Source organism: Brienomyrus brachyistius, chromosome 3 (genome assembly GCF_023856365.1).
Source record: "Brienomyrus brachyistius isolate T26 chromosome 3, BBRACH_0.4, whole genome shotgun sequence".
NCBI classification, from domain to species: Eukaryota; Metazoa; Chordata; class Actinopteri; order Osteoglossiformes; family Mormyridae; genus Brienomyrus; species Brienomyrus brachyistius.
Genome location: NC_064535.1, coordinates 5,735,896 through 5,761,284, shown reverse-complemented (window position 1 = coordinate 5,761,284; position 25,389 = coordinate 5,735,896). Strand labels below are relative to the sequence as shown.

Genomic DNA, 25,389 nt, shown 5'->3' with positions numbered 1-25,389 from the left:
CAACATCATATCAGACAGCAGAGAAGGCGCAAGGATTTCAGATCTAATCGCCTTAAGTAGTTGGTTGCAAAACATTATCTGAACCGTATCTCAGCGCTTTGCCTTGTTTTGAGTCCGATTATTTAACCGGGGACATTTCTCTATTCATAAACAATGCATGAAATAGCACAAACAGACAGCATGTAAATACGACGCCGAATCCGACGTTATAGCCACCCCCCCCACCGATCCGCGACACTCAACGTGCCACAAACATGACAACCAAGCAATCGGACTTGTCGCACATTAACCGTCGCTTGTTCCGTGTCCCCAGGAAGCCCAGATTGTGCCTAAAGGGCAAAAAAATACACGTATAGTGCAACCGATCGGCGGAGCTGCGGATTTAATAAAGCGGGTCTCTGTTCGCAAGCAACTACCGCCGTAAGGACGGAGTCGGGGAGGGCGCTCCGACCGAAACAATTTAAAGTGGAAAGAACACGGACAAAAGGGACGTCCTCACTGACGTATTGAGTTAAATCGTGAAATATTCACAATAATAATAAATCAAAGACAGCGAAAGAAAAATCCGTGACGCCAAACTATTTATGAGCAGGTCAGCGCGATACGCACGCCCGATATCTACCGCTGCGCTACAGTGAAGTGAATGACGCCATTTCTGTACTACATGCACACACACCGGAGAAACAGATCAACACTCCGGCAGCACGGCACTGGCAGACGGAAAATAACGAGTACACGGACAGCCAGAGCCCCAGATCAGCTCCAGACTCACGGCCAGAAGCGACCCCCCCTCCCCAAGTCTCCAGGCAAGTCGGCGATGCGATCGAGGGGAAATGTGCGCTGACATTTTACACGGATCGCTTTGCACCACAGCGGGGTAGAGCTAAGAAAACGGGACTTTTCCCCCGCGGATTCTCTCCGGAAAATCAACTTATCTGATAAGAGGTGTCAGTCCGTCCATAACTGCAAAGATTCCGTTTAGAAATCTGTCGATGGCAGATTGCACCGAGTTGTCACTATAACCATGAAGGGGAGGTGGAGGGGGGGGGACTGACAAACCCGCTCTGAACAAGGTCAAACTGAACAAAGTAACACTACGGATCTACAACCATCACAAACAAAAACGCGATCAATTCGCAAAACCGATGAGCTTGTTGAGCGCAGGAGGAAAAAAACAGCAGCCCATCATCTGACGGAGTACTGCCCACTGGCACAATGTCACCCACACTGTTTAATCCAGGCGCTGCCTGTCGTACTTTGCCGGACTGGCTGGCACAGAAAATTAAAAGATTGAATTATACAGCCAGACAACAAAGCAAGTGACGGGCTGACTGGCGGCTCTGGTCTTGTATTGTTGCCGGTAGGATGTTGAGACAGTGTAATATCAAGCTAACTGTCCACATTTCTCGCCACTCCACTGTTATAGCCGACTACAGGGGAGGCAAAAAAAGGACAACGGATCTTAAAGTGGAGATTCGAGCATTCAAGGAAGGACAGCGACGGAAAGGAAAACCCATACAGGGCGATGGTGAGGGGATGGAGTGGGAAGAAACAAACAGCATAAACGTAACACGCAAGGCAGACACGAAACCAGTATGACCATTTGCGGCTAGTCACACGCAAAAACCATAAAATATTAAAGAGGCCGCGACAGGTCCGATCGGCGAAAAACACCTTCGCGGCCGCGGCACTCCATCGCAAGCCAATTTTCAATCACGATGAGGCTCACTTTAGCATTATATAAGCCTGCCCGAAGACTTTTCTCCCCAACATCGGGCTGCCAACAACCACCCCTAGAAAGCGTTTGGTACCACGGACACCAAACTGCTTATGTGGGTTGTTTCCTGAATTCCACCACATCTGCCGATGATGGAAATCAGGGAGAATTCATGGAGGATAAATAAAAGTGAAACGGCATGGGGGGTAAAATAGAAATGGGAACACGGAGCTGGGAACCCAGGAGTATGTTGATTCTCCCATTACGCTATTAGAAGACCGAACTCAGCACCTTTAATCATTTTCCCTTTTTGTTTATCAAAGCGCTGACCTTTTAAAACACTTCTCTGTCTTTAAAATGACAAGCTGAATACCTACATAACTAATTCCGCAAATTTCTTACCTCAGAAAGTCAAGTTGCGGAATCCCTTTTTCCTCCAAGTTCGTAAAACAATTTAAATATCCATAAAACATTCGAACTAGGATCGGCGTTTTTAAATGGTTTTGACTTTTTTTTCGCAAGCTCCGGGTCGGTGTCAGGGTGCGAGACCAACACAAGCACTCAACCTCTCGGACTCCCTTTCTCTCTCTGCTCCTATCTCCTTCTGAAACTGACTGACGGACACACAAAACCACCCAGTTCTCAATATGTTCATTCATTGGTCACCATATTTGTGTCCACCGCCCTTTCCCTCAGACTATTGGCCGGCCTTAGAAAACAATTACGTTATTTTCCAACAAGTTCTGTAGAAACGTTACGGTAATGCAAGCTGGGAAATGTATTACAACACACGCCAATATGCAGCGACAACTCTGCTGCAATTTAGCTGGTTGCAAGATGCATAGAACTACAATTCCCAAAAAGACAAATCGCGCATGCGTAATTTAAAGATGGCAGTCCATTGCGCGCCCCACCCCCCCACCCCTCTTATATGCGCACGTTCCGTGGAGGGGCGATGGCGTATTCAGTTTGCTGAGGACGCGGACGAAGGAGGTGATAGGGATATCTGGCTTAATAACGGCTATAATTTGATTTTTCTTACTTATTTTTCTTAATGTAGCCATAAATGTATGCGGCTGCGTGACGTGCCACTATTGGATTTCTGTGGATGCGGTCTGGTCAATACGAAACGTCGACTGGGGCTTCGATAAACTAGGTTGGTCCTGGCTAGTTAGCCATGGTAGCTCAGACTATGGCGGTGCGAAGCGGAAGTGGTGAAGATGGCGTCCCGGAAGTCGCCCTGCTGGCCGACAAGGTGGGTGGAGCTATAATCTATATTTACACCAGTTGCCTAACGTGTTACGTATGGCGTGAGGCCGCTTGTAATATGTCTGGTCTGCTGAACTATGAGTTGCACTCTAACGACATGGTGGCGTTTGTTGTGGGTTAAAGGCACCTCATGTGGTACTTGAAGGTTTTCGAATGTCTCTTAAAGCTCCTCAACTCGCATAATCAAACATCTTCAGCTCGTTTTTTCTTGTTTTTTCTTTATTGCTTCTCGATGCATGTCAGATGGAATAGTCACGACACCAGCGTCAAGGTGGTGTCGCAAACACCGGGGAATTTTGATTTTTTTTTTTCAGAAATGTAATAGTGACTTGTCATCTACTTTAATTAATGTGAAATATTCTCCGTTTATATTGTCGTAGATTGTTTGTTTGTGTGGCTAGTCTATGACCCCATTTTCTTTTCATATTAGTTGCGTTTTATTGCAGAGTAACCGAGTCTTGGAACAGGTTCTTTGAAAGGTCACGTCGACGTTTGGAAGCCTGTGGGAGTGATTTTAACCTGGTTCTGGCTAGCTTATCAGTAAGCATTATATGCAGTGATTACTAGTGATGTGAGTTTGTTGTCTGCCTGCAGATGCACGGCAGCAGTTGGTTTTGAAATATTTACATCCAGAGTAATCAATTCACTGCTGGTCCCTGGAGTAAGACCCTTAACCAGCTGCCATCCAGCTAGCTTTCGTCACGTGTGTCACTTTTGGCTTGTAGTGAGAGTGTGGGTGTTGTGTTGTGTGTGCGCAGCCCCTGACGGTGGTTTGTCTCACATGTGGATGGCCTGTTTGGTTGACTTTGCCGCCTCAACCAGTGAAGTCTGAAGGAAAGAGTCCCAGGTCTGTCAGTGTGACACTGGTTTGGTGTGTAATTTGGGTGTCAAACCAAACGTGTGTTCTGTTTTGTCTTTGTTTTGGTTGCTTGTCTTTGTGTTTCGGTTTGTCATATCAGTGTTTTGTAAGTTACCCTGCAGTTCAGTGATGAAACTGAACTTTGAGTCACATGGCATTTAAATTTCGACTTAAAGGTCTGATGATGTAATCCTGATATGTGTGACGGCTAGAGATGGTAAATGGTAAGTTATGATGGATGTAAATATTCCTAAAAAGTAAATGTTATGTTTGCCTTTAGAGCGAGTGTCAGCTGGATAGAATGTGACTTTTTTTTTTAAAAAGAAGCTGGTGAAGATGAGAACCAATAAGCTTTGGTGAATGTAGCTGGTTTAACAATACAATTGCATCTTAGACATTCTTAAATAGTGACCCTGTGGATTAATATGTTAATTGAGATCATCCATGTGCCATTTTGTTGCCTATCACTCAAACTCCTGCTTGGGTTTTTGTCTGAAATCATGGAAGCCTGAAATGGGTGCCATGACCTGTGTCCGTGTTTCTCCTTGAGCTCGGTGTTTGTGATTTTTTTTTTTTTTTTTTTTTTTTTTTTTTGATTTTTTTTATGGATTGGGCAATGAAAGTTGGGGTCGGGCGGTGGGGTTGGATATGAAGTAAAAAGTAGGCCAGGCTTCTGGTCTCGTCTCATGATGTGCCGAGTGGGGGGGGGGGGTGTATGCTCCTGTGGCGAGCAAAGACCTACTTTCACGCCGAGTGAGTTGTCAAACGTGTCTTCCACGGCCACCGCCTCATGATGGAGTCTGGGCGAAGGCTGGCTGTCTTGTTTGGTGTCTGGTGGGTACACATGCACTTGCGAGTGGTGACGGCAGGCCTCCGGGGGTGGGGGGCATGCTACGCACAGGAGGGTGTCACGGTAAGCTGTTTGCAGTGTCTGGCACGCGGTTTGCATCAGCCTGTGATTTTTCTCATTGCCACATCTCGTACTTGTGATTCGTGGCCCCCAGCTATGTGCCAACTGGGGGAGGCTTTGTGATCCTGCTCCTATTTGTTGTTAAGCTCTATTTATATTCTACATGCCAAGTTTTAGGGGAATTTGATGGGATTCCCCCGCCCCCTTGCTATTTCAGCCCTCGGTCCCGAACTGCCATTTAGACGGTTAGGTGTGGCGCATGTGAGGTTGGGTTTGTCGTCGTGGCATTTTTCTTCAGAGGGACAGTTTGAAACCGAGCAGTGGACAAAGGGTCCTCCAGCACTGGGACGCTGTGGTCATCTTTCTAGCATGCACCTGCTCCACCACTGCCACACTGACGTCTCTACACTTTCATCATTGGCACAGCATGGTGATTTGTGTAGCCACTTTTTTTATTTTAAATAAAACAAGACTCAAAATTCACCCAAAATAAACCATAGGCGAATGGAATTTATCGACCAGTAGTTTCAGATAAGTTTGCATCGCCATGAATTGTGCTGACGCATCACAGAATATTTCCATACCGCTGACGAATGTCTTTTCATGACCTGTTCTTGTTTGCTTTTCCCCTTCTCTCTCTTATTTTTGCTAAATTTTCTCACAAACGTGCCACTTTATGATTGAGTCCGACAGAAAGGGTGGGAATGATGTCTTTGGATCGAAACACGCATACAGGGCTCATGCAAAAGCAGCACTGATAAACATCCTTGATCAGAGCACTTCAAATCTGGCTCTCAATTCCAAATCCAGGCCTTGTCTTCAGATCTCCCAGGTATTTAGTTTACTGATTTTGATTGGCCAGAGGCTTCACACCTGACGCGCAGGTAAAGGAAGGCTGGAAATTGAGCAGTGCTTGGATGTTGAGGATCATTGTTTAATAGCTGTGCCCGGGGTAATCTTAAAGGGATGTGGAGATTAATCAATGTATTGTGAGGAATTAAGGCAACTATTCAACTGCATAGATTTCATCTTGTCAGAACTGATTTTTGGGGGAGTGACCCTCCTACTTTATGGATTCTGCAGTGACTAACTTTCAATCAATAATGGGTGGTACTGAGAGCCGGAGAGCCTGGGGGGTTTGTGTGGGGGAAGCTGCTCATCACAGCATGAATGTCACCCTCTCGTTTATGGATCAATGCGATCGGCGCCACTTGGCTGGCCGTGATGTCTGTCTCTGATTATCATGTCTCGGCCAAGGGTCTCACAAGAGAAACCCCACAGCAGAGCGGAGACCCCATCGCCTGATGGCATCTCACTTCGCTGAAGCAGCCGCCCGGCCACCGTGGGAAGCCTCACGTTGGAACTTTGGTTTCTCACTTGTGTTGCAGGACAGTTTTTAGCTCTTTGCTTTACCGTGTGTAAGTGCCGGCTGAGGTCAGCTCTGCCAGGCTGTCTGAAAGATAGTACCAGGGAGTCTCCTGTCCACGTTCTGCTCGCTCGTCTCTCCTGTCTCTGCTGCGATCGGCTTCTCCGGCTTTTTTTTTTTTTTGTGCATTTCACCATTTGTGGTGATCCTTTTGATCATGGGTCCCATGGCGATTTGGTTGTTTCATGGGGAAGATGTCTGACCTCCTCTGAAGTGACTTTGAGTGCGAGTCCAGTAAAGGTGATGTCATAACTCCAGTTTACTGCATGGTCCTCTGGGCTCAGTTTGGAGGGGGGCTATAAGATGGGAAGCCAGTGGGAGGGGCCTGCGCTGATTTATTTGCAGACTCTTCAGTCCTGAGGTTTGCGTACATCTGCCTGCCTTGTTACTGCGTTCAGTTCTCTGTTGCTTGTGGCTAGTGACTCACTCCACCTTAGTGTGCCTGTAAAACATTGTGGAGCTTCTGTCGGTATAATCGTGTGTGGGAATGCCTCTTGGATCAGGTTTGCTGTTTTCTGGGTGGGCGGGATTGCCTGTCCGTTTTTAATCTCATTTTAGACGAGCACGTTCCCCCCACCACAGCTGGTAAGGACGCCGGATTTAAATCTGCTGTAGATGGACTGTGATCTCCCTCTGCGTGGTGGTGGAGAGCTTACACTCTGCCCAGGAATCGACGTCCTGCGCCTTCCAGGGTTTTGCTGAACAAAACCTCAGTGTGATCATGTGTTGCTTCCACTTGACCCAAGAGTAAATAGTCTGGGAAGGTGGGGTGGCGGGGTGTGCATTGGCTGTTCTGCGTGTGCTGGGAATGCTGTGTGTCAGGGAAGCAGTCATGTGTGCCAGTAAGACCACTGAGTGGGGGGAGGGGTGCTCCCATATGACTAGTCAGTCATCTGTGGCATTTAGTGTGGTTTGATAAGTGAGATGCATCTCCTTTCCACTCTCCTCGACTCTTGGGGGGGGGGGGGGGGGGGTCACTGGGTAGGGCTCGAGTTACAGGCGGCCAGCTGATGCGCACATGCTGCCGTTTTGAAAGACTGGCGGAGTGTTGAGTGTTTTGTCTCTCTTGTGCTCTGCTGGTTCGGGGCGGGTCCTCTAACTCCGGCATGCATCTCACTCTTAATGTTCCACTCCGTTTAAACTGATTACACTCAATCTGGCCAGTTCTCTCCGAGAAGCAGCCTGCTTGATTTGTGGAAAGATATTTGTGCTCTAATCTTAATGGTGAGGAAATGTTTGGCTGCCCCCCCCCCCCCTCCCAGCAAACACGATCTTGCTTTTTCTTTCTTTGTGGGAGTGTCCTTTGGTTGGTTATTTGATCACTGTAGAATTTCACTGATACCAGCCCTCCCCCCACCCCAGCTTGTTAAGACAGGGTAGAAAACTGTAGTTCCTGCCAGGTGGCTAAAGTTGGCCATCGACCTGTGAGCTGATGAGCAAGTCAGAACCTCTGGCAGCTCCACCAGGGGCTGTCTTGCTCGAGGGAGGGGGTTGACAGGCAGCGGCACGATTGCACGATGTCTAGGTTTGATTTGTGGGCGATCATCTTGCGGGGCCACGCTGGGAGGAGGGGGGCTGACGGGTGAAGTCCGGCTTCAATGTTTTACTTGGGAATGGAAGGACGAAGTTGAGGGTGCAGTTTGACCTGAGTTTACATCTTAAATGGAAGCACAGGATGAAGATTAGTGCAGAAATGTCATTTGTGCTTGTCAGGACTGGTAGGGGGTGTGTGGCTGCCTGCTTCTTGTCAGTAGTTTTTTTTTTTTTGTGTGTGTGTGTGTGTGTGTGTGGTTTGCTAGTCCCGCTTGTCCCGCTTATCAGATCTCGCCGATACCTTTTGGGCTTCCGGGAGTTGCAGCGATCTGGCATCGCCGGGGAGTTGCAGCGCAAATGAGCTCTGCTGCGATTATGCCATGTGATGGGATTCGGGGGAAACAGACTGAACTTTTGAACTGCTGACCTGCCCGCAAAGACCCTGTGTGGCCTGCATGGCTGTGCAGGTCTGAGCGGAGCCTTGTGTCGGTGTGAATCTGTGAATTCCTGCCAGATTTATGCTGCGTTTTGGGAACGGAAAGGCAGGATTATTCATGTATGTAATGAAATGCCTTTTCCATCAGACTCCTGGATTATGCTCAAAGGATATTTTTGTAATATAAAAACATGGATAAAAATAAAATTAAAATACTATAGAAATAAGTGGTGGTATCTCGGTACCTTTTTTTTATTGTTGTAAAAGTGCATAGGAGTGGTCTGTTGCTAAAACAAGGACGCGTAGTAATTATCTAGAAGTGTGAGTTTCATGTGGTTGTCTAAATGTGGACTGTCTCTAAAGCGGGGGTAGTGTGGTGTTCGCAGTGAAACGGTTTGACTCGCTCGTATGTTTGTATACCTGTCTGGGAACAAGTCATTAAGGGCAGCGCATGTAATTACCATTTTGTTTTTGTGAGCTTTTGCCATGCTTTCCTGTCACTAGTTCCACATGCCCTGCACCCTTTATTTTGGGAAGGTGATGGGGAGCTGTATTGCGTTGGCCTGGTGGGGACACTGGGAACGGGGGGGGAGGCCAGCGGGAGCCGGAGCTGTTTTGGGGGGAGGTGGGGTTGTTTGAGACAGTGTCACACACAGCTCTGTAGATAAATGGCTCATCTGCTCACAGGACTTTATCAGGGGTGCAGAGAGCGGCAGGGCCTGTCAGCGGCTGGCCGAGCACTAATCTGCAGTTTGTGTCATGCAGGAAGGATAAGATTAGAGGAGGCTGGTGTCACACTGCCTGACACCGAGCGTGCTTTAGCGGCGTGCTGTGATTGGCTCGTGAGTTACATTGTGGTGAAGATTCTCCCTGCCCCCAGCCCACCTGATTCTGGGGGAGGTCGTCGTTTGAATGACACATCCACGATGGGTAAAGTTTTTAATATGTGTAAGCGTGATTGACTTTGTTGTGGGATGTATTCTTGTTTGAATCCCCAGAGTCGCTGCATGATGTCAACAATTTATGGTTGCTGGTTATTTGAATCTGCTCCTTTTTTTCTTTTTACAGGGACAGGTACTCCGCCCCCCCAAGTATCTGGTGAGACGGTCCGGCTGGAAAACCGCAGGTGGGTCTGTTTTTGCGTGACGCAGAAAGTTCCATGCTAACAGGGGAATCCCCCTCCTGTTATCAGAAATGGATGATCCCGGATTCACTCCCCGGAAATAGCGTTTGGTCAGGTCTGTTTGTTTGGCTGTTTGTAACTATCTGCTGCACACATAGCCGCTGCACTAAAGCTGAGCTGTACTGTGAGTGTTGGTGCTTTGGGGGACCTGACACTGTCAGAGGTCAGCTGTGCTGCATGGTTCTGGTGTATAAGGCACTTTCCTGCCGAAGTTCAGGAACCTTGTTCTTGGCCGTCTTGACTAGGAACTTTTTGTAGCTCCTGCACACTTGCGTGTCATTTACCAACCGCGAAACAGGAATTGTTACCATATGCTAAATATGCAGGGGAGACACAAAAGCTCATAAGTTAAATTTAACGTGTTTTAAGTGCAACTACATCAAGACAATGAGGATGAGCAAGTTGGTTACTTATTTAGTTCTTTTGGGTGAGATTGATCGCACAGACTTTTTTATTTACAAAGCAATTAAAAACCAATAGGATGTTGGGTTACATCTCTAGGTGTGTGGAGTTTAAGTCAAGGGAGGTGATGCTACGATTATATAATTCCTTGGTAAGACCCCACCTAGAATATTGTGTGCAGGTTTGGTCACCTTAAGGACATTGTTGCTTAGGAAAGGGTGCAACGTAGGGCTACGAGAATGATTCCTGGTCTTGGAGGAATGTCTTATGAGGAGAGGTTAGCTGAGCTGAATCTGTTTAGCCTCGAGCAAAGGAGACCAAGGGGGTACATGATCCAGGTATATACGATTCCAACAGGTCTGGATGCCGTTCAACCAATAGTTACTTCATTACTAATTGAAGTACAAGAACTCATGACCATAGGTGGAAATTAGCGAGAGAACATTTTCAACTGGATTTGAGAGAGCGTTTCTTCACACAGCGTGTAAAGTATTCATTAATGTGTCAAATGTAATTTGAAGTACAAAAATTCCATCTGTTCAATCTCTGCTCCGCCGCCTCTGTCCTGTTCCGCATGACTTCCAACTTGGCGCCGGTGCTTGTGGTCAACAAATGAGCAAGGAAAGCGCCCGTAGGTAGGCTGGTGTCCGTCTGTCCCTCCCCTGGCCAGTTTTTAGAGAAAATCAGTGCCACTGGCTTATCTGCACAAGGTGCGATCAGGATCTGAACCTACAACCTTCCGATCGTATCCTTGTATGAGTGCTGCCCTCTGACCCCCCCCCCCCCCCCCCATTCACTTGTGCGCCGCATTGGACAAAAGCCTCCGTTAAATAAATGTAAATGTACTCTGCCATGTTTGCTGCTGCTGGCATTTCCTTGTGTGTTCAGTATCCCCCCCCCCCCTTTCATTTCACAGTGAATTAAATTTGGCACAAAAGGTTTCCCATGCAACAGACCCCCCCCCCCCCCCAAAAAAAAAACTAATCTCATTCTGAATATGATGTCCTGGTTTTGTACACAATGCCCAGGCCCTGACAGGCTGGTGAGTGATCGGGAGGAGGGGAGGACGGCAGCTGCCAGCCCCGCAAACCCCTCTGACCGCGCCGAGCCTGTTGGGCCATGTTAAACACTCCCGGACTATTACCCGCTTCACCCCTTTATGCCTGTATTAGAAGCTGCTCCTCACCCTGTGAGACCTTTGACAGACGCTGCACTTGGCTCTCTTACTGTATTGAGTGTATGGGGTGGTGTGCCGGTTAGGCTGCTGTGTCTATGGCCGGAAGGTTGTTGGTTCAAATCCCAGGTTTGACAGAATATGACAGGTTTGACTACCTCCTGTTTTGCCATTTGTTTTTTTTTTTAGATTTTTTTTTTTGTCTTAAATGATATGTTTAACTGTGTGATAACATGATATATAAAAAGTAATCACTACTTCTGATTCACTGTTGGGCCCCTGAGCAAGGCCCTGGAGCCCCTGGGGATTCTCACCCTGCTTTCAGTTGTACGCAGCTTTGGATAAAAGCATCTTCGAAACAAATGCAATACAGCGTAATCTGTTTTGCAATTGTCAGATTCATTCTCTGGTAAATTTTCTCCCTTTCGCAGTACATTGATCAGCGCTATGTGGATTTACGGTGGACAGGCCTCTGGCTGCTTCCTCTGTGTTCAAGGCACGTTGGCTTGGCGATCGTGTTTCCGAGCTCCAGCCTCTGAGGTGCAGGTTTTGCCGGTCGGCCCTTGAGGGGCCACACTGTCCAAGTCCCTTGTTACCTGGCAGCCGCTGGCTGCCCCACCTCCTGCTGGTAGAAGTGCCTTCATCAGTGGCGTGTGAAATCGCGCTCTGCCTGCATCGTGAAGTGTGCTGCTGGTGCTGCCAGCTGCTGTCAGCTTGACCTGTTTATGGGATTTATGAGATTCCCTGCCCCAAAACACGAGGGGGGGGCACTTGTTCAGCAGCACCCTCCTGGGCAGGTTCGGGCTTGGTCTGATCCCACACCCACTTTTAGTTTTCACATTGGGGGTGTCACAGAGTGGGCAGTGCTCCCACCCCGCACGGGTCCTCATTCCATGATGGCTCGCTGTCAGAGCCAAGGCCCCTGCCACGCCCCCCCCTCCCCTTGGTGCCGTGCGATCAGTGTATCTGAGCACGTCACGCGGCACTGGGCGTACGTGGGGTCGAGGAGGTGAAAGGTCTCCATGTTCCATTTTGTTCTTCGGTTACACTTGGGTTGGGGAGCACGACCCCTCCTTTGGCTTTCATGCCAAGGCAGCTCTTGAGGTTGATGGAAAATGTGATTTCTGGAAGTTTCAGTAGGTAGCTTGATTGGGTCTGGCCTCAAAGAATTCTGGTAAGGAAAGGTGCAGTTGTTAACTCTGTAGTTGTAAGCCTCCCCTGTTCTTCCCTCCTCATATGGACCCCCCCCCCCAACATGTTTGATCACACACCCACACCTTCAGTGAAACGTCAAGGCCGATTCCGCCGCGTTTAGTGCATGCCTGCCTTGGCCCTCTGCTGGGTTCCTGCTCTTTGTCACGCCTCCCCTTCCTTTCTGAGAGCGCGGATGCTTGTCGTGTGTGTGTGTGTGTGGGTGTGGCAGCTTTAGAGAAGCTGTACAACACAATGGTCACCAGTCCTCCCCACAGTGTCGCGACACCCTAACGGTATTTGGAAGACACACACAGTGTATTTGCTTGTAAATCCCAGGCTGATCCCCGCATTCACACAGCTGCATGTTTCCTCATCTTGTGCTCTCTCCACTTAAAGGATGTTGGCTCTGAAATTCTCAGCCCACAGTAATGAAAGTGTGTGTGGGAGGGGGTGTTCTACGCTCCCCCTGCCACACCTCACCCCAAGAGCAGGCTCCTCCGCTGCCTGGCAGTGTTGACATGATGGACAGGCCCTGGGCTCCTCCTGCGTGCCGGTGTTTTGTTTGGCGATTTTTAAGTGGCAAGAATGAGGCCCAGCCACCTTTGGACCTGATGGGGGGGGGGGCAGGACCCAGCTTTCTCATTTGGGGGTGCAACACTTTCGCTGGTGACCTCCATGTCAAGTTGTTGCTTGTTTTTATCTAAATACTAGTGTCATACTGTACTATGCTATAAACCATAGAATAGAGTGAGAATACCATCACTGTAGTCTGGTGGGGTGAGCTGACGAGCCGAAGCGGGGGGGGGCGGTTCTTCTGTTCTCTAGCACTGTTGAGTGGGCTGGGCTGGAACATGAGCCGGACCCTGGCAGACAGTGCCCTCTACTGGAGCAGGATGTAATAACAAGGTTGCACAGCAACATTCTTTGACTGCCGCTTACCAAGTCCTCTAACATGCTCCTTCAATGTGTTGTCCTGGAATATACCAATGGCTTCGTGTAACACATGCCCCCATCCTTATGTTCTTAGGTATTTGCTGGGTCATGGGCACGCTGCCCTCCGTGCTTGGGGGAGTGTGCCAATGTTGGAGTCCATCGATGCACATCTGCTGATGCCCCAGAAGTTATGAGCGCAAGGTGTTAAGGATGAGAAGCAGCTGATGGACCCACAGTGCTACTAGAACCTCAACCTGCCCCTGCTGATTTGCACCGAGGTGAGAGAACTAACCCACAGAGTGACTCGGGTGAATGGCTCCTCTATCTGCATCACAGCACTGAGCATCGCACTCCCAGGCTCTCCTCTAATGCTTTGATTAGATCAGATTTTTAGATTAGATGTAATTTGATGAAAGACAGGAGTTGCAAGCAAAATGCAGTTTGGCATCTAGTGCAAAAGTGCTAGAGAGAGCAGTATAATATAAACAAGTGTGACTGGATGTATTGCACATGATTAGGGCATATTGGCAGGATGCGCTTTGTAATTTTACATACTTGACGTTGTATTTGAGAGTTGGGTTTTTGTGTTGGTAGTTTTATGGCGACATAAGATTTGAGAAAGTAGGTCCTGAACGTCCCCTCTTGACGCCAGAAGAGGTATTTCTGCGTTTTTCTGTTTTCTGTAGCTTGACTTCAGTAAGGGCCTCTTGTCGTGTGATGCAGCAAAAGCAGTGACTGGCTGCCAGTCTCCCTTGTGCCAGCTCCTTGCCTGGCGCTGCCCCCCTCGTGCCACCAAATCGTAGCCCTTTTCTTGGCAGCCTTACTTCTGCTCTCGTTCCTGGATGCTGGAGAAGCCATCAAGGTTGCGAGTAATGAAGACGCATCGCTGGGACGCGTTTTTGTTCCATTCTGTCGGTGGCCCCGCGTTGAACTGTTTTGCAGCCTAACACATTTTCTCTCTCTCATTTTAAGCTGTAACAAATGCCTGAACGCCCTCTAGTGTTCAGTTGTGGGATTTCACTTCAGAGTTGAGCTGTTTGGTTGTGGAGGAGAAGGTTCCTTTTGTAGCTATTTGCTCTTGCTGCATGTTGGATAGATGCATGGGGGGGGGGGTTAAACTAGGTCTCTGAAAACCCCAAGTGCAAAATCTGAAACTGTGACACTGATTCTCACATAGTGGAAAGTGTTTTTAGATTATTAAAATGTCAGTATGTTCTAGTACAGTATGTAAAGTCGGTTATTGTCAGCTACAGATATGATGTATGGGTCACACACTGGGGTGAAATATTTTTTTTCTGGTCACAGTGCAACATGAGAAGGTAATGAATGGAATAAGACTATGGAGCCGTAAAACACATTTTAAAATACGGATGTTAAGACGAAAGGAAGAATGGCAGAAATTCTACATGGAATTGGGTTAGCAGAATGTGCTCCGACCAGCGGTACATCAGACGTGAGCAGTCGTGAAAGTTCAGATTTTCGTGGCTGGGAAGGTTTGATTTGGCTGATGGCCTTTACCTTCGGTTTACCTGCTCGGGGCTCATCAGTCAGCGCCTGGAATGGAAGCTGAAACCTAAAAGTGTAACGTTGCTAGGGAACTTCATCTCCTACGGCTGACAGCACGGAGATTGAGTCAGGAAATTACTACACAGCGGCAGGCTTTCCTGCAGCAGGTGGGAGAGGATGCTTAATTGAATTCTTGCTCTTGGTCTCCCTGTATGCAGTTAGTTTATTGCTCATTGAAAGCAATCATGATATCCCAGAAGCAGAAGGCAGTGTTTTTAAAACGGGGGGGGGGGGAGAAGCACCCCTTTAATGCTAATTTGTGGTCATGTTAGCTAACCTGGATTTTATTCACGGTAGATGGAATAGTAGCTAAATGACTGTAGTCGCTTTCTTGCAGGTGCAGTCTTGTTCTGATATTACCAAAATGGCTCCAAAGATCAGGCGCAGCTGGTGTGAACGCAATTTGAAATGATTTGAAGCGGGTGGTTGTAAAACTGGTTTGAAGGATTTGTTTTTTGGGTCACAAAACCCAATCTCAGCAAAAATTGCTGGGGAATTACTAGGGGAATAGGGAGGGAAATAGCGCCGGTCCCTAAATGGGTGCAGTCTCATTGTTTTCGCGTAAAATGTGTTGGATCCCATTTACACGCCAAGTGGGTGAATTCTGCAAAGGTGCGTAGCATCTGCCTGCAGCTGAAAGGGGTCACATGATTCCACGAAGATGAAAGAGCAAATGTCCTGAAATGGCAGATCTAGACTGTAACTTTGATGCCTGTATAGAAAAATTGCTGTGCTGTGTGATGGACCTCCATGGAGCCCAGGCGCCTCCTGTAGAGGACATATGGTCCTTAAGGGAAGCCGCATCCACAATTGCCCCTTTCACTGTTCCTGAACAGAAGCCTTTGTTTCATAGCCTCAGGATTCTGGAACAAAATCCCATTTTGTTTCAACGCTCTTTGTTTTGATGTCATTGCCATCCTCAGTCTTCATCACCTGCCGTTTTTGAGGTTGATTTTTTTTTCAGTCTGGAAATGGCTGTCGGGCACATGACTGTATGACAGCGTTCACACATCACTGAACCGGGTTGCATTTCTCGGATTTGTGGATCACTTAAGTTTGCGGCGGTTGGCAAAAACATCTGTTTCCCAAACTGCTCCTTGGCTGTGCTCTTGAGTAACCTGAATGTTTTTATTTTGCACTTTGATTTGATTAGCTCTTAGCTTTTTGCTATTTGTAACATTGTATAGCTCTGTCTCCAATGCTAACTTCCACTTGTTGCTGCTCTTGTGAGAGCTTAGCCTAGCTGTATTTACATTTTTAATCCAAACCAAAAGCATAGCAGTTATTCAGGACTGTGTGTTTTTACATGGATCACATTTAGGGACCAAGGTGCGGTAAAACCTGAAACTTCCTTCCTTTTGGGGTCACTTCTTCAGCTCCCCATTTGGGAAAACCTCAATTTTATAAATATCTGTGAATGCTATTGAAAAAGTAAAAGTGCTGAAAGTCTTGTGTTTGGGTTGGTTGCCTATGGTTAAGGTTAGGGATGGGTGGGGGTTAAGGGTGTCGTGATTGGGATTAGGGTTTTTCCCATAGAAATGAATGGATGGTCCCCATTTAGATTGGAAGACCAACGTGTGTGTGTGTGTGTACTGCGTACTGCAGAAACATTACAATTATCCCGTTTAAGGCTCTGAATCCATACTTGTGTCCAGAATTCATCTTTCACATGAAACCCGTCTGAGTGTCAGAGCTGTACAGCCCCTTTGGGTCTCCAGTGCAACACAAGCAGCTCCCAGTTCTGTCTTTGTACTCATGCTGCCAGACACTCCCAGCTTCAGTGCTAATTATGGTGCGTGGCTGTGGATATGCACGCTGTGTCCTGACTGCGGTGACTGCAGGCTGATTACATCTGATCACCGACGCAGGGCGTGTGCCACAAAGCTGCTTCTGCTCACAGCAGTGTTTTGTTTGGTGGGCGTCTATCTAAATTGACACGAAAATGGATTCGGATTAATTTTTAAATGGAAACGGTGTCTGCTGCATGCTGTTACCCTCCCGCCCCCCACCAACAGACACCTCTTAAATTAACATGGTAGGTTATTCTAACCTGACTGCAGCCTACACAGGAAACTTCGAAGAGGATGGAACTTTTTAAATTAGAGGGGCAGCTGATGTGGAAATTTAGGAAATGAGCGAAATGGCTTTGGTCAGTAATGGAAATCTGTCATCCCAGGGATATGAAAGGATTTATGGATGCCGCTGTCGGGTTATGAAATGTCTACTAGTAAAATCTCCGCAGTGTTTTTAATCACAGGCTTACCTCCTGATCTGCTCTGTGCTGGCTTTAGTTTCAATCACCTTCTGCTGGATTGCCTCTGTATGAGTTTTCACTTCTTAGATGGTGTCGGGTCATTACTGGTTACACACTGTCCTGCTTGTGCTGGAGCTCCGGTTTTTACAATGACCTTTTTATTCATTTCTGACGTTTATCCCAAATCAGAGGAAAGGGTTACGATGTCTGTCTTCCCTGAGACTTGAACCCATAACCTTTGCTTTGTTGGCACAGAGCTCTATTTGTTGAGGTACCAGAGACCCTGACTGAGGGGTCTGATTTCAGCCTTTTGGTTTGCACATTCATAAGGTTCATTGTATGGCCACCCCTGATCTAGACCAACTAATCAATCTTATCCAGAAAGAGCCGCTGTGTGTGAGGTTTCGCTGCAGCTCCCTAATTAGAGGACTGATTGGCTGAAGTCTCCTCACACCAGGATTTGAACAGCTGACCTAAAGGTTACCCCAGAAACCTGCATAGACTCCGGACCTTTTGCGGATCGGATTGACCACCCCTGGTCTAGAATGTATGGATCAGCGTTTCTCAACCTGGCCCTTGGAGACACCAAACAGTCCAGGTTTTGTTCCCTGCCAGATAATGTGGAATGTCTGGTGGTACCTGAGGACCAGGCTGAGACGCGCTGGCTGCAGACTGTCCCGCGTGAAGCTGTTATGCACAAAGAATACAAAAGTGACTGAGAATCGGTCGTGTGTTTTGTTTTGTACTGCGATTGGCTGTTTTTCTGTCGTGTGTTAGATGTGATCACTGCATTGTTTGCGTGGCTGGGTAGGACACCCAGACGGCGCCTCATGCTAAGCTGCTTTAACTGCATAAACTGCGTAAATGGATTCTCTCTCTCTCTTATACTTCAGGAAGGCAGTGACAGTGTGTTTATTTCCCCCTATTTCTAGTCGATCTTGACACTCGGTAAGGATTCCAAGAATAGATAATTATACAAAAGAAAATGGGTGCTGAAAACCTGCCAATTACTAAATTAAAGTTTTAAACAAACGCAGGAAGTTCTTATTTCTGCTGTTCTTATTAATGTGTGGAAAGATTTTCAAACGCTTGACATGCGGCGGGGGAGGATACTGTGGTCATGTCACCACTAGGTGGTGTCGAGTGCTGCGGACAGCTTATTAGTTTTCATATCCCGATTACCCATCACACCCTTTAAAATGGATTAACATTACTGTGCAAGTCCTAAAACAAAGGAGACAATTCTGGTTCACTCAGTGCCGCAGTTTTATTAAAAACCACTATTGCCAATGTCGAGTAGCATGGTTGTGTATATGATAAATATCAGGATTAAATAGTTTTTCATAATCTTAATATTTCAAAGGAATATTTTATACAATACTGAATCACCTGTGCATTTGAATTGCTTGCAGTCTGCGGTGAGGAACGTCCACGACAACCAGTGTACAAGGAACGGGACTACTTTTCGTGGCGGAAGGGGATCGGATGAGGTGGCGGCGTCCTTATTCACGGATGATACAAAAGCACGTAGCAAGCAGAGAGATGCTGAAAAGGGGGCAAGGAAGCCACCTGTCAGGAGGACGTCCGCCGCCGCCGTCACCACTTCTGGGATGTCACAGAAGTACTGAAAATTAAACTTTTATACATATACACTTGCGTCTGTTCCTGCGAGATTGAGTCTCAGACTGCAGCTCGCATGGGTTCGGCCTCTGAGATTCTGACGTAAAGGACGAGCTAATCCCAGCTGCAGGAGCCTCCAGCGTGCTTGTCTCGCTTTCTGTACTGCAAAGTCCCCGTGGGGCAGCTGTATGTGTGAAATCACTCCTGGCATGTCTTGGGGGGGGGGGGGTTGTGTTTGTCATCTTAATACACCCCCAGCCCTTGGTGTATGTTGTTTTTAAACCTCTCCTAGGGGACACCCAGCCATTCCGTTTCATTTTGCTATCCTGTCTGTCCCTCCTTCAGCCATGCTTACATCTCCCATGTGCGTGTGGCTGGGGCTCCTGCAGGAGAGGTTTACGAGCCTGTGATGTAGGAGATGTAAGGAAGGAATTAAAATAAAGAACAGAACCAGCCAGTCTGTCTCTCTGCAGATTTGTCACTGGGTTTTGGTGTCACGGGGCCGGTCACCAGACTAGCCTCTGGATCAGGGCTCAGGGTGATGGATGGACCTCCGCAGACCGCAGCCAGCGCCGGTGTCCCTGCCGCTCAGAGCTGGGCCCGGGGGCAGCCGCAAGCATCTCCACACGCCGTCCTCCAGGCCCACATGGATCGCAGCTCCTCAGCAGAGTGCTGGGGCGAAGACAGCATATTCCGCTGGCAGTCCTTCTCGCACAACCAGCCGGGGTCCTGGAGAGGGGACCAGCACAGCCGCTGGACGTCAGGAGCTACTGCAGCCACCAGGGGCAAATTCATTATTTTTTTTAATGAAATGCAAAAAAAGACAGAAGCGAAGGATGCAGCCAAAAGTGCAGGACAAGGACAAGTGGCTGCTGTCTTGCAGGGTTGCTGCTTTTACCACAGACGAGGAGGCACATTCATCTAAGGGGACTGGTGCAGCCTTTTACCGTCAGCCCCAGCCCTGCGAGATCGTCTCACACCGCCAGGCGTGTGTCGTTAAGTGTGCGGAGCTGTTAAATCTACCTGATATTTCTGGGGTCCCACGGCGGCCATCCATATCCCCATGCTGACATCCTCACCCTGCGGGGGGACAGTTACTCGGTGTTGATTTACTCCCCGACTAAAGAAAAGTCTTCCTGGCTGCCACTAATACCGGTTTTGCAATAGTTTCCCCTCTGCCAGAGCGACAGGTACCTGGTAGGCCTTGAGTTTATCGCCGTTGTCGGCCAGCCACTGGACGAGGTCCCTGGAGACCACGTAGCCCGATCCGCAGGCGAAGGCGGGGTACGCGGGGCTGGCGTACTCCAGCTCCTGCCACTTGCCGACACGGTCCACCGCCCAGCTCTGCCTGAAACTGCGTGGTGAGCGTGAGCGGGGGGAAAACAGGCACCCGGGGAACCCCCCCTTCCCGAACACACACACACACACACACACAGAAAAGGTAAAGCTCATACGTACTTTCCCCACCAGAAATTGTTCCGCTTCAGTTGCTTTCGGTCTATCTTCATTAGCACGGCATCCACGTCGATATAGCAATCATCATCCGTCTTCAGGAAAAGGCTGAAGTCAGCCCTTCTCACTGACCTATCAGAGTGCGAGCGGTCACTTTGATTAAAAACCCAAATCCGCTCCCTTAGCTGGAATTTTAAGTGACGAGGAGCCGAAGTCATGCGAAGGAGAGAGTCCGCGGCTTAGACCGCGTACCACTTGTAAAACTGCAGCAGCTTAGACGGAACGTTCCGGTAGGTGTCCACCACGTCGACGAAGACGATGTCGCCGTGCCGACGGCTCTCCCGTTCCAGCTCCTCCCCCTCCTCCTCCAGCTTGGCCGCGTGCCGCTCTCGGCGAGTCGAACGGCCCCCGCAGCATCTCTGACAGAGCCTCCACATCTAGCAGAGTTTGGGGGTTAAGACCAATGAAATGCTCACCCCCATGTGCCAGTGTCATGGTTCAGCCCGGGATTCACCCTGTTTTCAGATTGGCCCCGTCTCTCTCCCGTCTCTCTTACCGTATATGGTGAAGGTGAATCCTCCAGCTAGTCCCGGCAGACCACGGGCACTCCTGTGGGGCAGCGTGCCCTCCTCCACCTGCAACACATCTGTGTGTGTGTCTCTGCATATCTGACACAAACTGAACATGCCACATTCCATCATGTCACACTTAAAAAGCATCAGTGAAAACAAAAACCACTCGTATGAGAGATTCAGCTATTGCAAATTTCAAAGTTTTCGGGTGTTTGTTTCCATTTTACACCAAAAACTCCTGGGTCTTTTGTTTTTTTTTGCTCTTCCTTTAATCCCACCCCACCTGCCAAAAAAATGGTCTCTTCCATTTGCCCCACCCCTTTCAGCTTCAACATTGAGATCACCTGTCAATCTCTCACTTTCCCCATTGCCGTCTTGCCGCACATCCTCCCCCACCCCATCATGTCACACGCGTCCCGGCCTTACCGCGGATAACCTCAGCACCCCCCCGCCGGTGTTGAGCCGCACCCCGGAAATGTCCACCGTGGTCAGACTGGCAGAGTCCAGGCTCTCCCACACCAGTGAACCCTCGAAGCCCTGGAGAAACGAAGCGTCCAGATGCCGCGGTTTACGGGATGCCGCCTTACCGCCACACTGCCTGAGCTTTCAATACGTCGGCCAATTAGCACAGGCAGCTGTGTTTGTAGAACATTAAACTGGTGTCAAGAGATCTAGGAATATGAAGATTCATCCGCGTGACAGACATCCAACAACATGCCGTTAGTTCAATCTGGCGTAAATGGAACAGGCTGCGCCGACTCTAGCGGGTTGGCTCAGGCTATTCATTAAACCCAACAGGCCTACGCTCCGCTTTCTCAGGTCCCGCGGCTGCCGACCCCCCCCCCCCTCCTACCCGTGGCAGGATGAATTGCTCCACCGGCTTGTACCACACTCCGTTCACATTGGTGCCTGTGCTGATGGCACTGAAGCGCGCTGTCACCACGGGTTCCTGCAGGGGGCACCAAAGAGCACGCTTTCATGGAAGAGGAAACTTTGAAGACGGGCGGTTGCAGGTCTCCCTGGCTGCAGGATGGGCTGACTTCTGCTTTGCTCTGTTTTTTTTATCATAGCTAGATGGGAATTTACTCTGCGAGTTTCTGCAGGCGCTAATTGAATGGAGCCTGCACTGGTCTGTGATGCTCCAGCCCAGGCACCGTCCTCCCTGCTGCAGGTCAGAATAGGGTCATGCAGTGCGCCTCGTTAGCACCGCGCCACTCACCTCCTGGTCCACCTGGAAAAGCTTGACAGTGATGTTGCCGTGGAGCTCCTGAGCGGGGCCGTCTGGGAAGACGCCCAGGCGTGTGACCACCAGGGGGTGCAGGACCTTGAAATCCAAGCTGAGCACGGAGACTTCGGAAGGACCGAGAGCAGAGCCGTGCTGTACGGTGAGGACCTCCACCTCCTGGGAATCTGCTGCGAGTCAGAGCCAACACCTGTCAATGCCCCCCCCCTTACCCCCACCCCGGCACATTCCCAGAATCCCTGATCCATCACTGCCACGCCTTCATTGCCAAGCTTTCAATGCTTCACCCCTGCTGATCAAAGATCACAGAAGGGGGGGGTGCATTAAAAGAAGACGGCCATATGGGCACGTTCCACATTATTCCTCGCATCAGCACTCCGAAGCACTTCTCATCCTGGGGGGGGAGCTTCCTGTCTAAAGGCAGACTCATCTCAGCAGGGGAGGGGGGACTTCTTAATTAGGAAAAGAACAGTTTATTACCCAGGAGATCAATGGGAAGTACAAGGCCGTTAAAGGGAGGCTACGTTCTATTTTACGGCTTACGGAAAAATAAAAACTTCCCTCTTCCGCAGGCATGAAGCGATTAAGCAGTGAAGCTCTCTAGGTGAGCATCCCCACAGCAGATGTTCGGAACTTGCAGGGAGTGACAGAAATGAAGCCACGATGCCGGGAGTCGTTCTCTGAACTCGGAGGCTAATTGAAATGCTCGTTTGCAAAGTCTCGTCAGCACAATAAAAAGAGAAAAACAAGAAAGGGCGCTTCCCCCCCCGAAGAGGGGGGCAGAGCGAAAGTATCGCTCGCTGCCAATTAATCGTCCACTTAGCGGCGCGCTGACCTGAATTCGGAGCTAAAAGCGTAATTGCGTTTTAACTCAGCGCTGAATCGCGCAGCACTGCCTGCCGCCCGGGAAAGGCATGCAAAGGGGGTATTACACATTCAAAATGACACCTTGTAAACATGACTTTTCACCAGTGATAGGCAGGAAATTGCCCTTCACAAGCACCTAACAATGAATGGCTGCTATAAAGCGTGTGTGGGGGCGCTGGTAACCATTACCGGGTTCGGTGATGTTCAGCAGGGTGCAGGAGTACGGATCCTCCCGGTCCTCCTCGGGCACGGCGCAGCCATGCCTGCCGACGATGAATTTCACCTGCACCCTACGGCCCAGAGGTACCGGACATGGTCAGACAGCCGTAACAGGTCCAGCCCAGGAAAGGACACGTGCTCCATCAACGCGCAAATGCATGCAGTTCATATAACGATAGAACAAACAACATGCTGGATTTTACGGTGCTGTAACCTCGTCGGCTACGCACCGTTGTCGGAACTGGGGATGGTCCCTGAGGTACCCCAGCCAGGTGTCCCTTATGGCGTCCCTGAGCGCATGGTGGTGACGCGCCGAGAGCACTCCCAGCAAAACTTCAGGGGCCCGCACCTGGCGATCTGTCCGATTTAAAGCATTTACGGAGAGAGAGGGTTCATATGTCTCCGGGACAGAACTGACACCCCTGTGTTGCAGGTGGCAAATTGGGAAACGCCGTGGTTTTACAAGATCGCGGAAGAAGCTCGAATTACACAGCGTCTGGGGACAGAAAAAATCACAATTCAGATGCCTGACGATCCATGCAAAGCATACGGTTCCAAAGGGGATAAAACAGTGCACTATCAGCACAGCAACCCGTATCGCCTGCGCAACGAGACGTATCCCTCTGGTACCTGGTGTATAACAGAGTAATTAAAGCCGTTTAAAAACGCAACTTACCCCGTTCTGAAAAATATAACAATCCATCGCATCATCACAATACATATCATTAAGGTGCGGTGCTAAATAAAATCAATGACAGAGCTGTCATCTTTGATGAGAATAAGGACTGTTTGTGAAACACAGCAAATGCCCCACCGAAGCAGAGATGCACGCATCTTTACATCCGTTGCGAAAAGCTGCAGTTTGAGATTGTTTCGTTTGAAATGCAAAGTCTTATACATATTGTTTGAAAGCGATGCAGAAATGCCTTAAAGGGACGGGGAAACCGGTGCATAATCGGACCCCGCTCGCGATAAGGGTGAAAAGTTGGGGAAACTGCACAAGACATGTACCTGAATCCTGCAAATCCAAAAAGAAGGCGGCTCTGTTCGCCAGCAGCCAGAGATGCACCACAACGGCGACGGCACACGGACACAGCAGCAATGCTAGACTTCGCATGGACGGGCTCCTGGCGGTGGGTCCCCCGCACTGGACAGGCCGTCTGCAAAGAGGCACTCGGCGGAGCGCCTCTAAAGAGCATAACTCCGCTTCCGAAAGCGATGCTCTGACTCCCGTCCCGTGTCCGCCTCGTGCGAGCGCCGCGAGCCTCCCGACTACCGCGCAGCCAATCGGAAGCGGCGGGGCGGCTTCGCTAAGCTTCCTGGGGCTTGAAGTCGGCACCGGAGACACCTAGAGCCGCTAGTGTATTTCAGGGGGTGTCAAGCGTAATCGGGAGGCTGCCAGGGGGGTTTGCGGGTACCTTGCAACAGTTAACCCGTTAGTCCCTGTTAATCAGTTCCCATTTACAAGCGATCATTTAAAATAGCACACGGATTTTCCACATTAAACGGGTGTAACATGTTAAAAATGAGCCGCCGCTGATGACTCTATAGCTGTCATTTTATGCAGATTTGCCACAAAAACTGCAAAGTGTTGACTGTAGTCGAATTGTCGTTTAAAAACGCTCCGCTAGGGGTCATAATTTTCCCAAACAGATTTCTGCAATCGGCAGTGAACATTGATTTACTGAATTTTGAGGGATGATGGTGATGAGTGGAGATTCTTTCTCAATTTATTGTTAGTCTTTTATTAAAATTACTTGATTTACATTTACTTATGAACACCCGTTCAGTTCCAAGCCAAACACCAGACCTTCCATCGTGGTTTTTAGTCTTGCCAAACGGTACAAATGAGAGAAACATTCAAAGACAAGAAAAGCATTCAACATCAGTGAGTTGTGTTGTGTTCAGCGTCTGTTTGCATTCATCGAAATAGTAACGAGGTATGAGATTAAAAGAAAGGCATAGTGTAGACTATTAAAGTCTATTGTGTAGACTATTAAAGTGTAGACTATTAAAGTCTACACTATAGAAGTGTAGACTATTAAAACTTGCACGTCAGGGAAAACGAACAAAACACTAAAATAGTTCAGTGCAGGGTAATGGTGGGACATTCAAAGATTTTATAAATTAAAGCTTCGTACTTAAATGTGTCATTGCTGAACCACATCCCATCTAAACAGGCATCTTAATCAATGTGCAGCCCCCATTTTGAAACATGAGCTATACATCAAGTAATGCAATTTTATTAAAAACCTACTAGGGGTTAAAATGTATGTGTGATGATGAAAACAAACATTAAGACTCCTCGTTTTGCAGCATTAAACATGAACATCCTGACAGATGAGCATTAGAAATGGCACTGAGCCCGGGGTTCGGAATCGGGTCCTCCCACGTAAGAGCGCGGAGGAGAAGCCAGGGGCGCCTTGACGGCCCCAGTCAGACTGACGTAATTATCAGCCGCACGGTGCCACAGCGCGGCTGCAGTGGCCCCCCGGCTTTGTGCCGAGGGACGCGAATGAAAGCTTCCCACAGAACAATACGCTCCGGCGCTGTGCAAGGA

General features: G+C 48.9%; 1 protein-coding gene and 1 long non-coding RNA gene across 2 annotated transcripts; one reads left to right on the top strand and one right to left on the bottom strand.

Moving 5' to 3' along the window:
* The first annotated feature begins 2,662 nt into the window (after positions 1–2,662).
* On the top strand, positions 2,663–18,933 carry LOC125738234 (uncharacterized). The gene is made up of 4 exons (XR_007396765.1): positions 2,663–2,972; positions 9,219–9,276; positions 13,131–13,314; positions 18,269–18,933. It is a non-coding gene; the product is annotated as an uncharacterized LOC125738234 (long non-coding RNA).
* b3galnt2 (beta-1,3-N-acetylgalactosaminyltransferase 2) lies at positions 18,105–24,094 on the bottom strand. Its single transcript, XM_049006991.1, is given in 13 exon segments — positions 18,105–19,205; positions 19,500–19,556; positions 19,671–19,830; positions 19,935–20,060; positions 20,181–20,335; positions 20,337–20,365; positions 20,485–20,563; positions 20,927–21,037; positions 21,354–21,449; positions 21,720–21,913; positions 22,800–22,900; positions 23,060–23,186; positions 23,841–24,094. Coding segments are annotated over 13 exon segments (1,482 nt in total). The 5' UTR covers positions 23,947–24,094; the 3' UTR covers positions 18,105–19,064.
* Between the last annotated feature and the right edge of the window lie 1,295 nt (positions 24,095–25,389).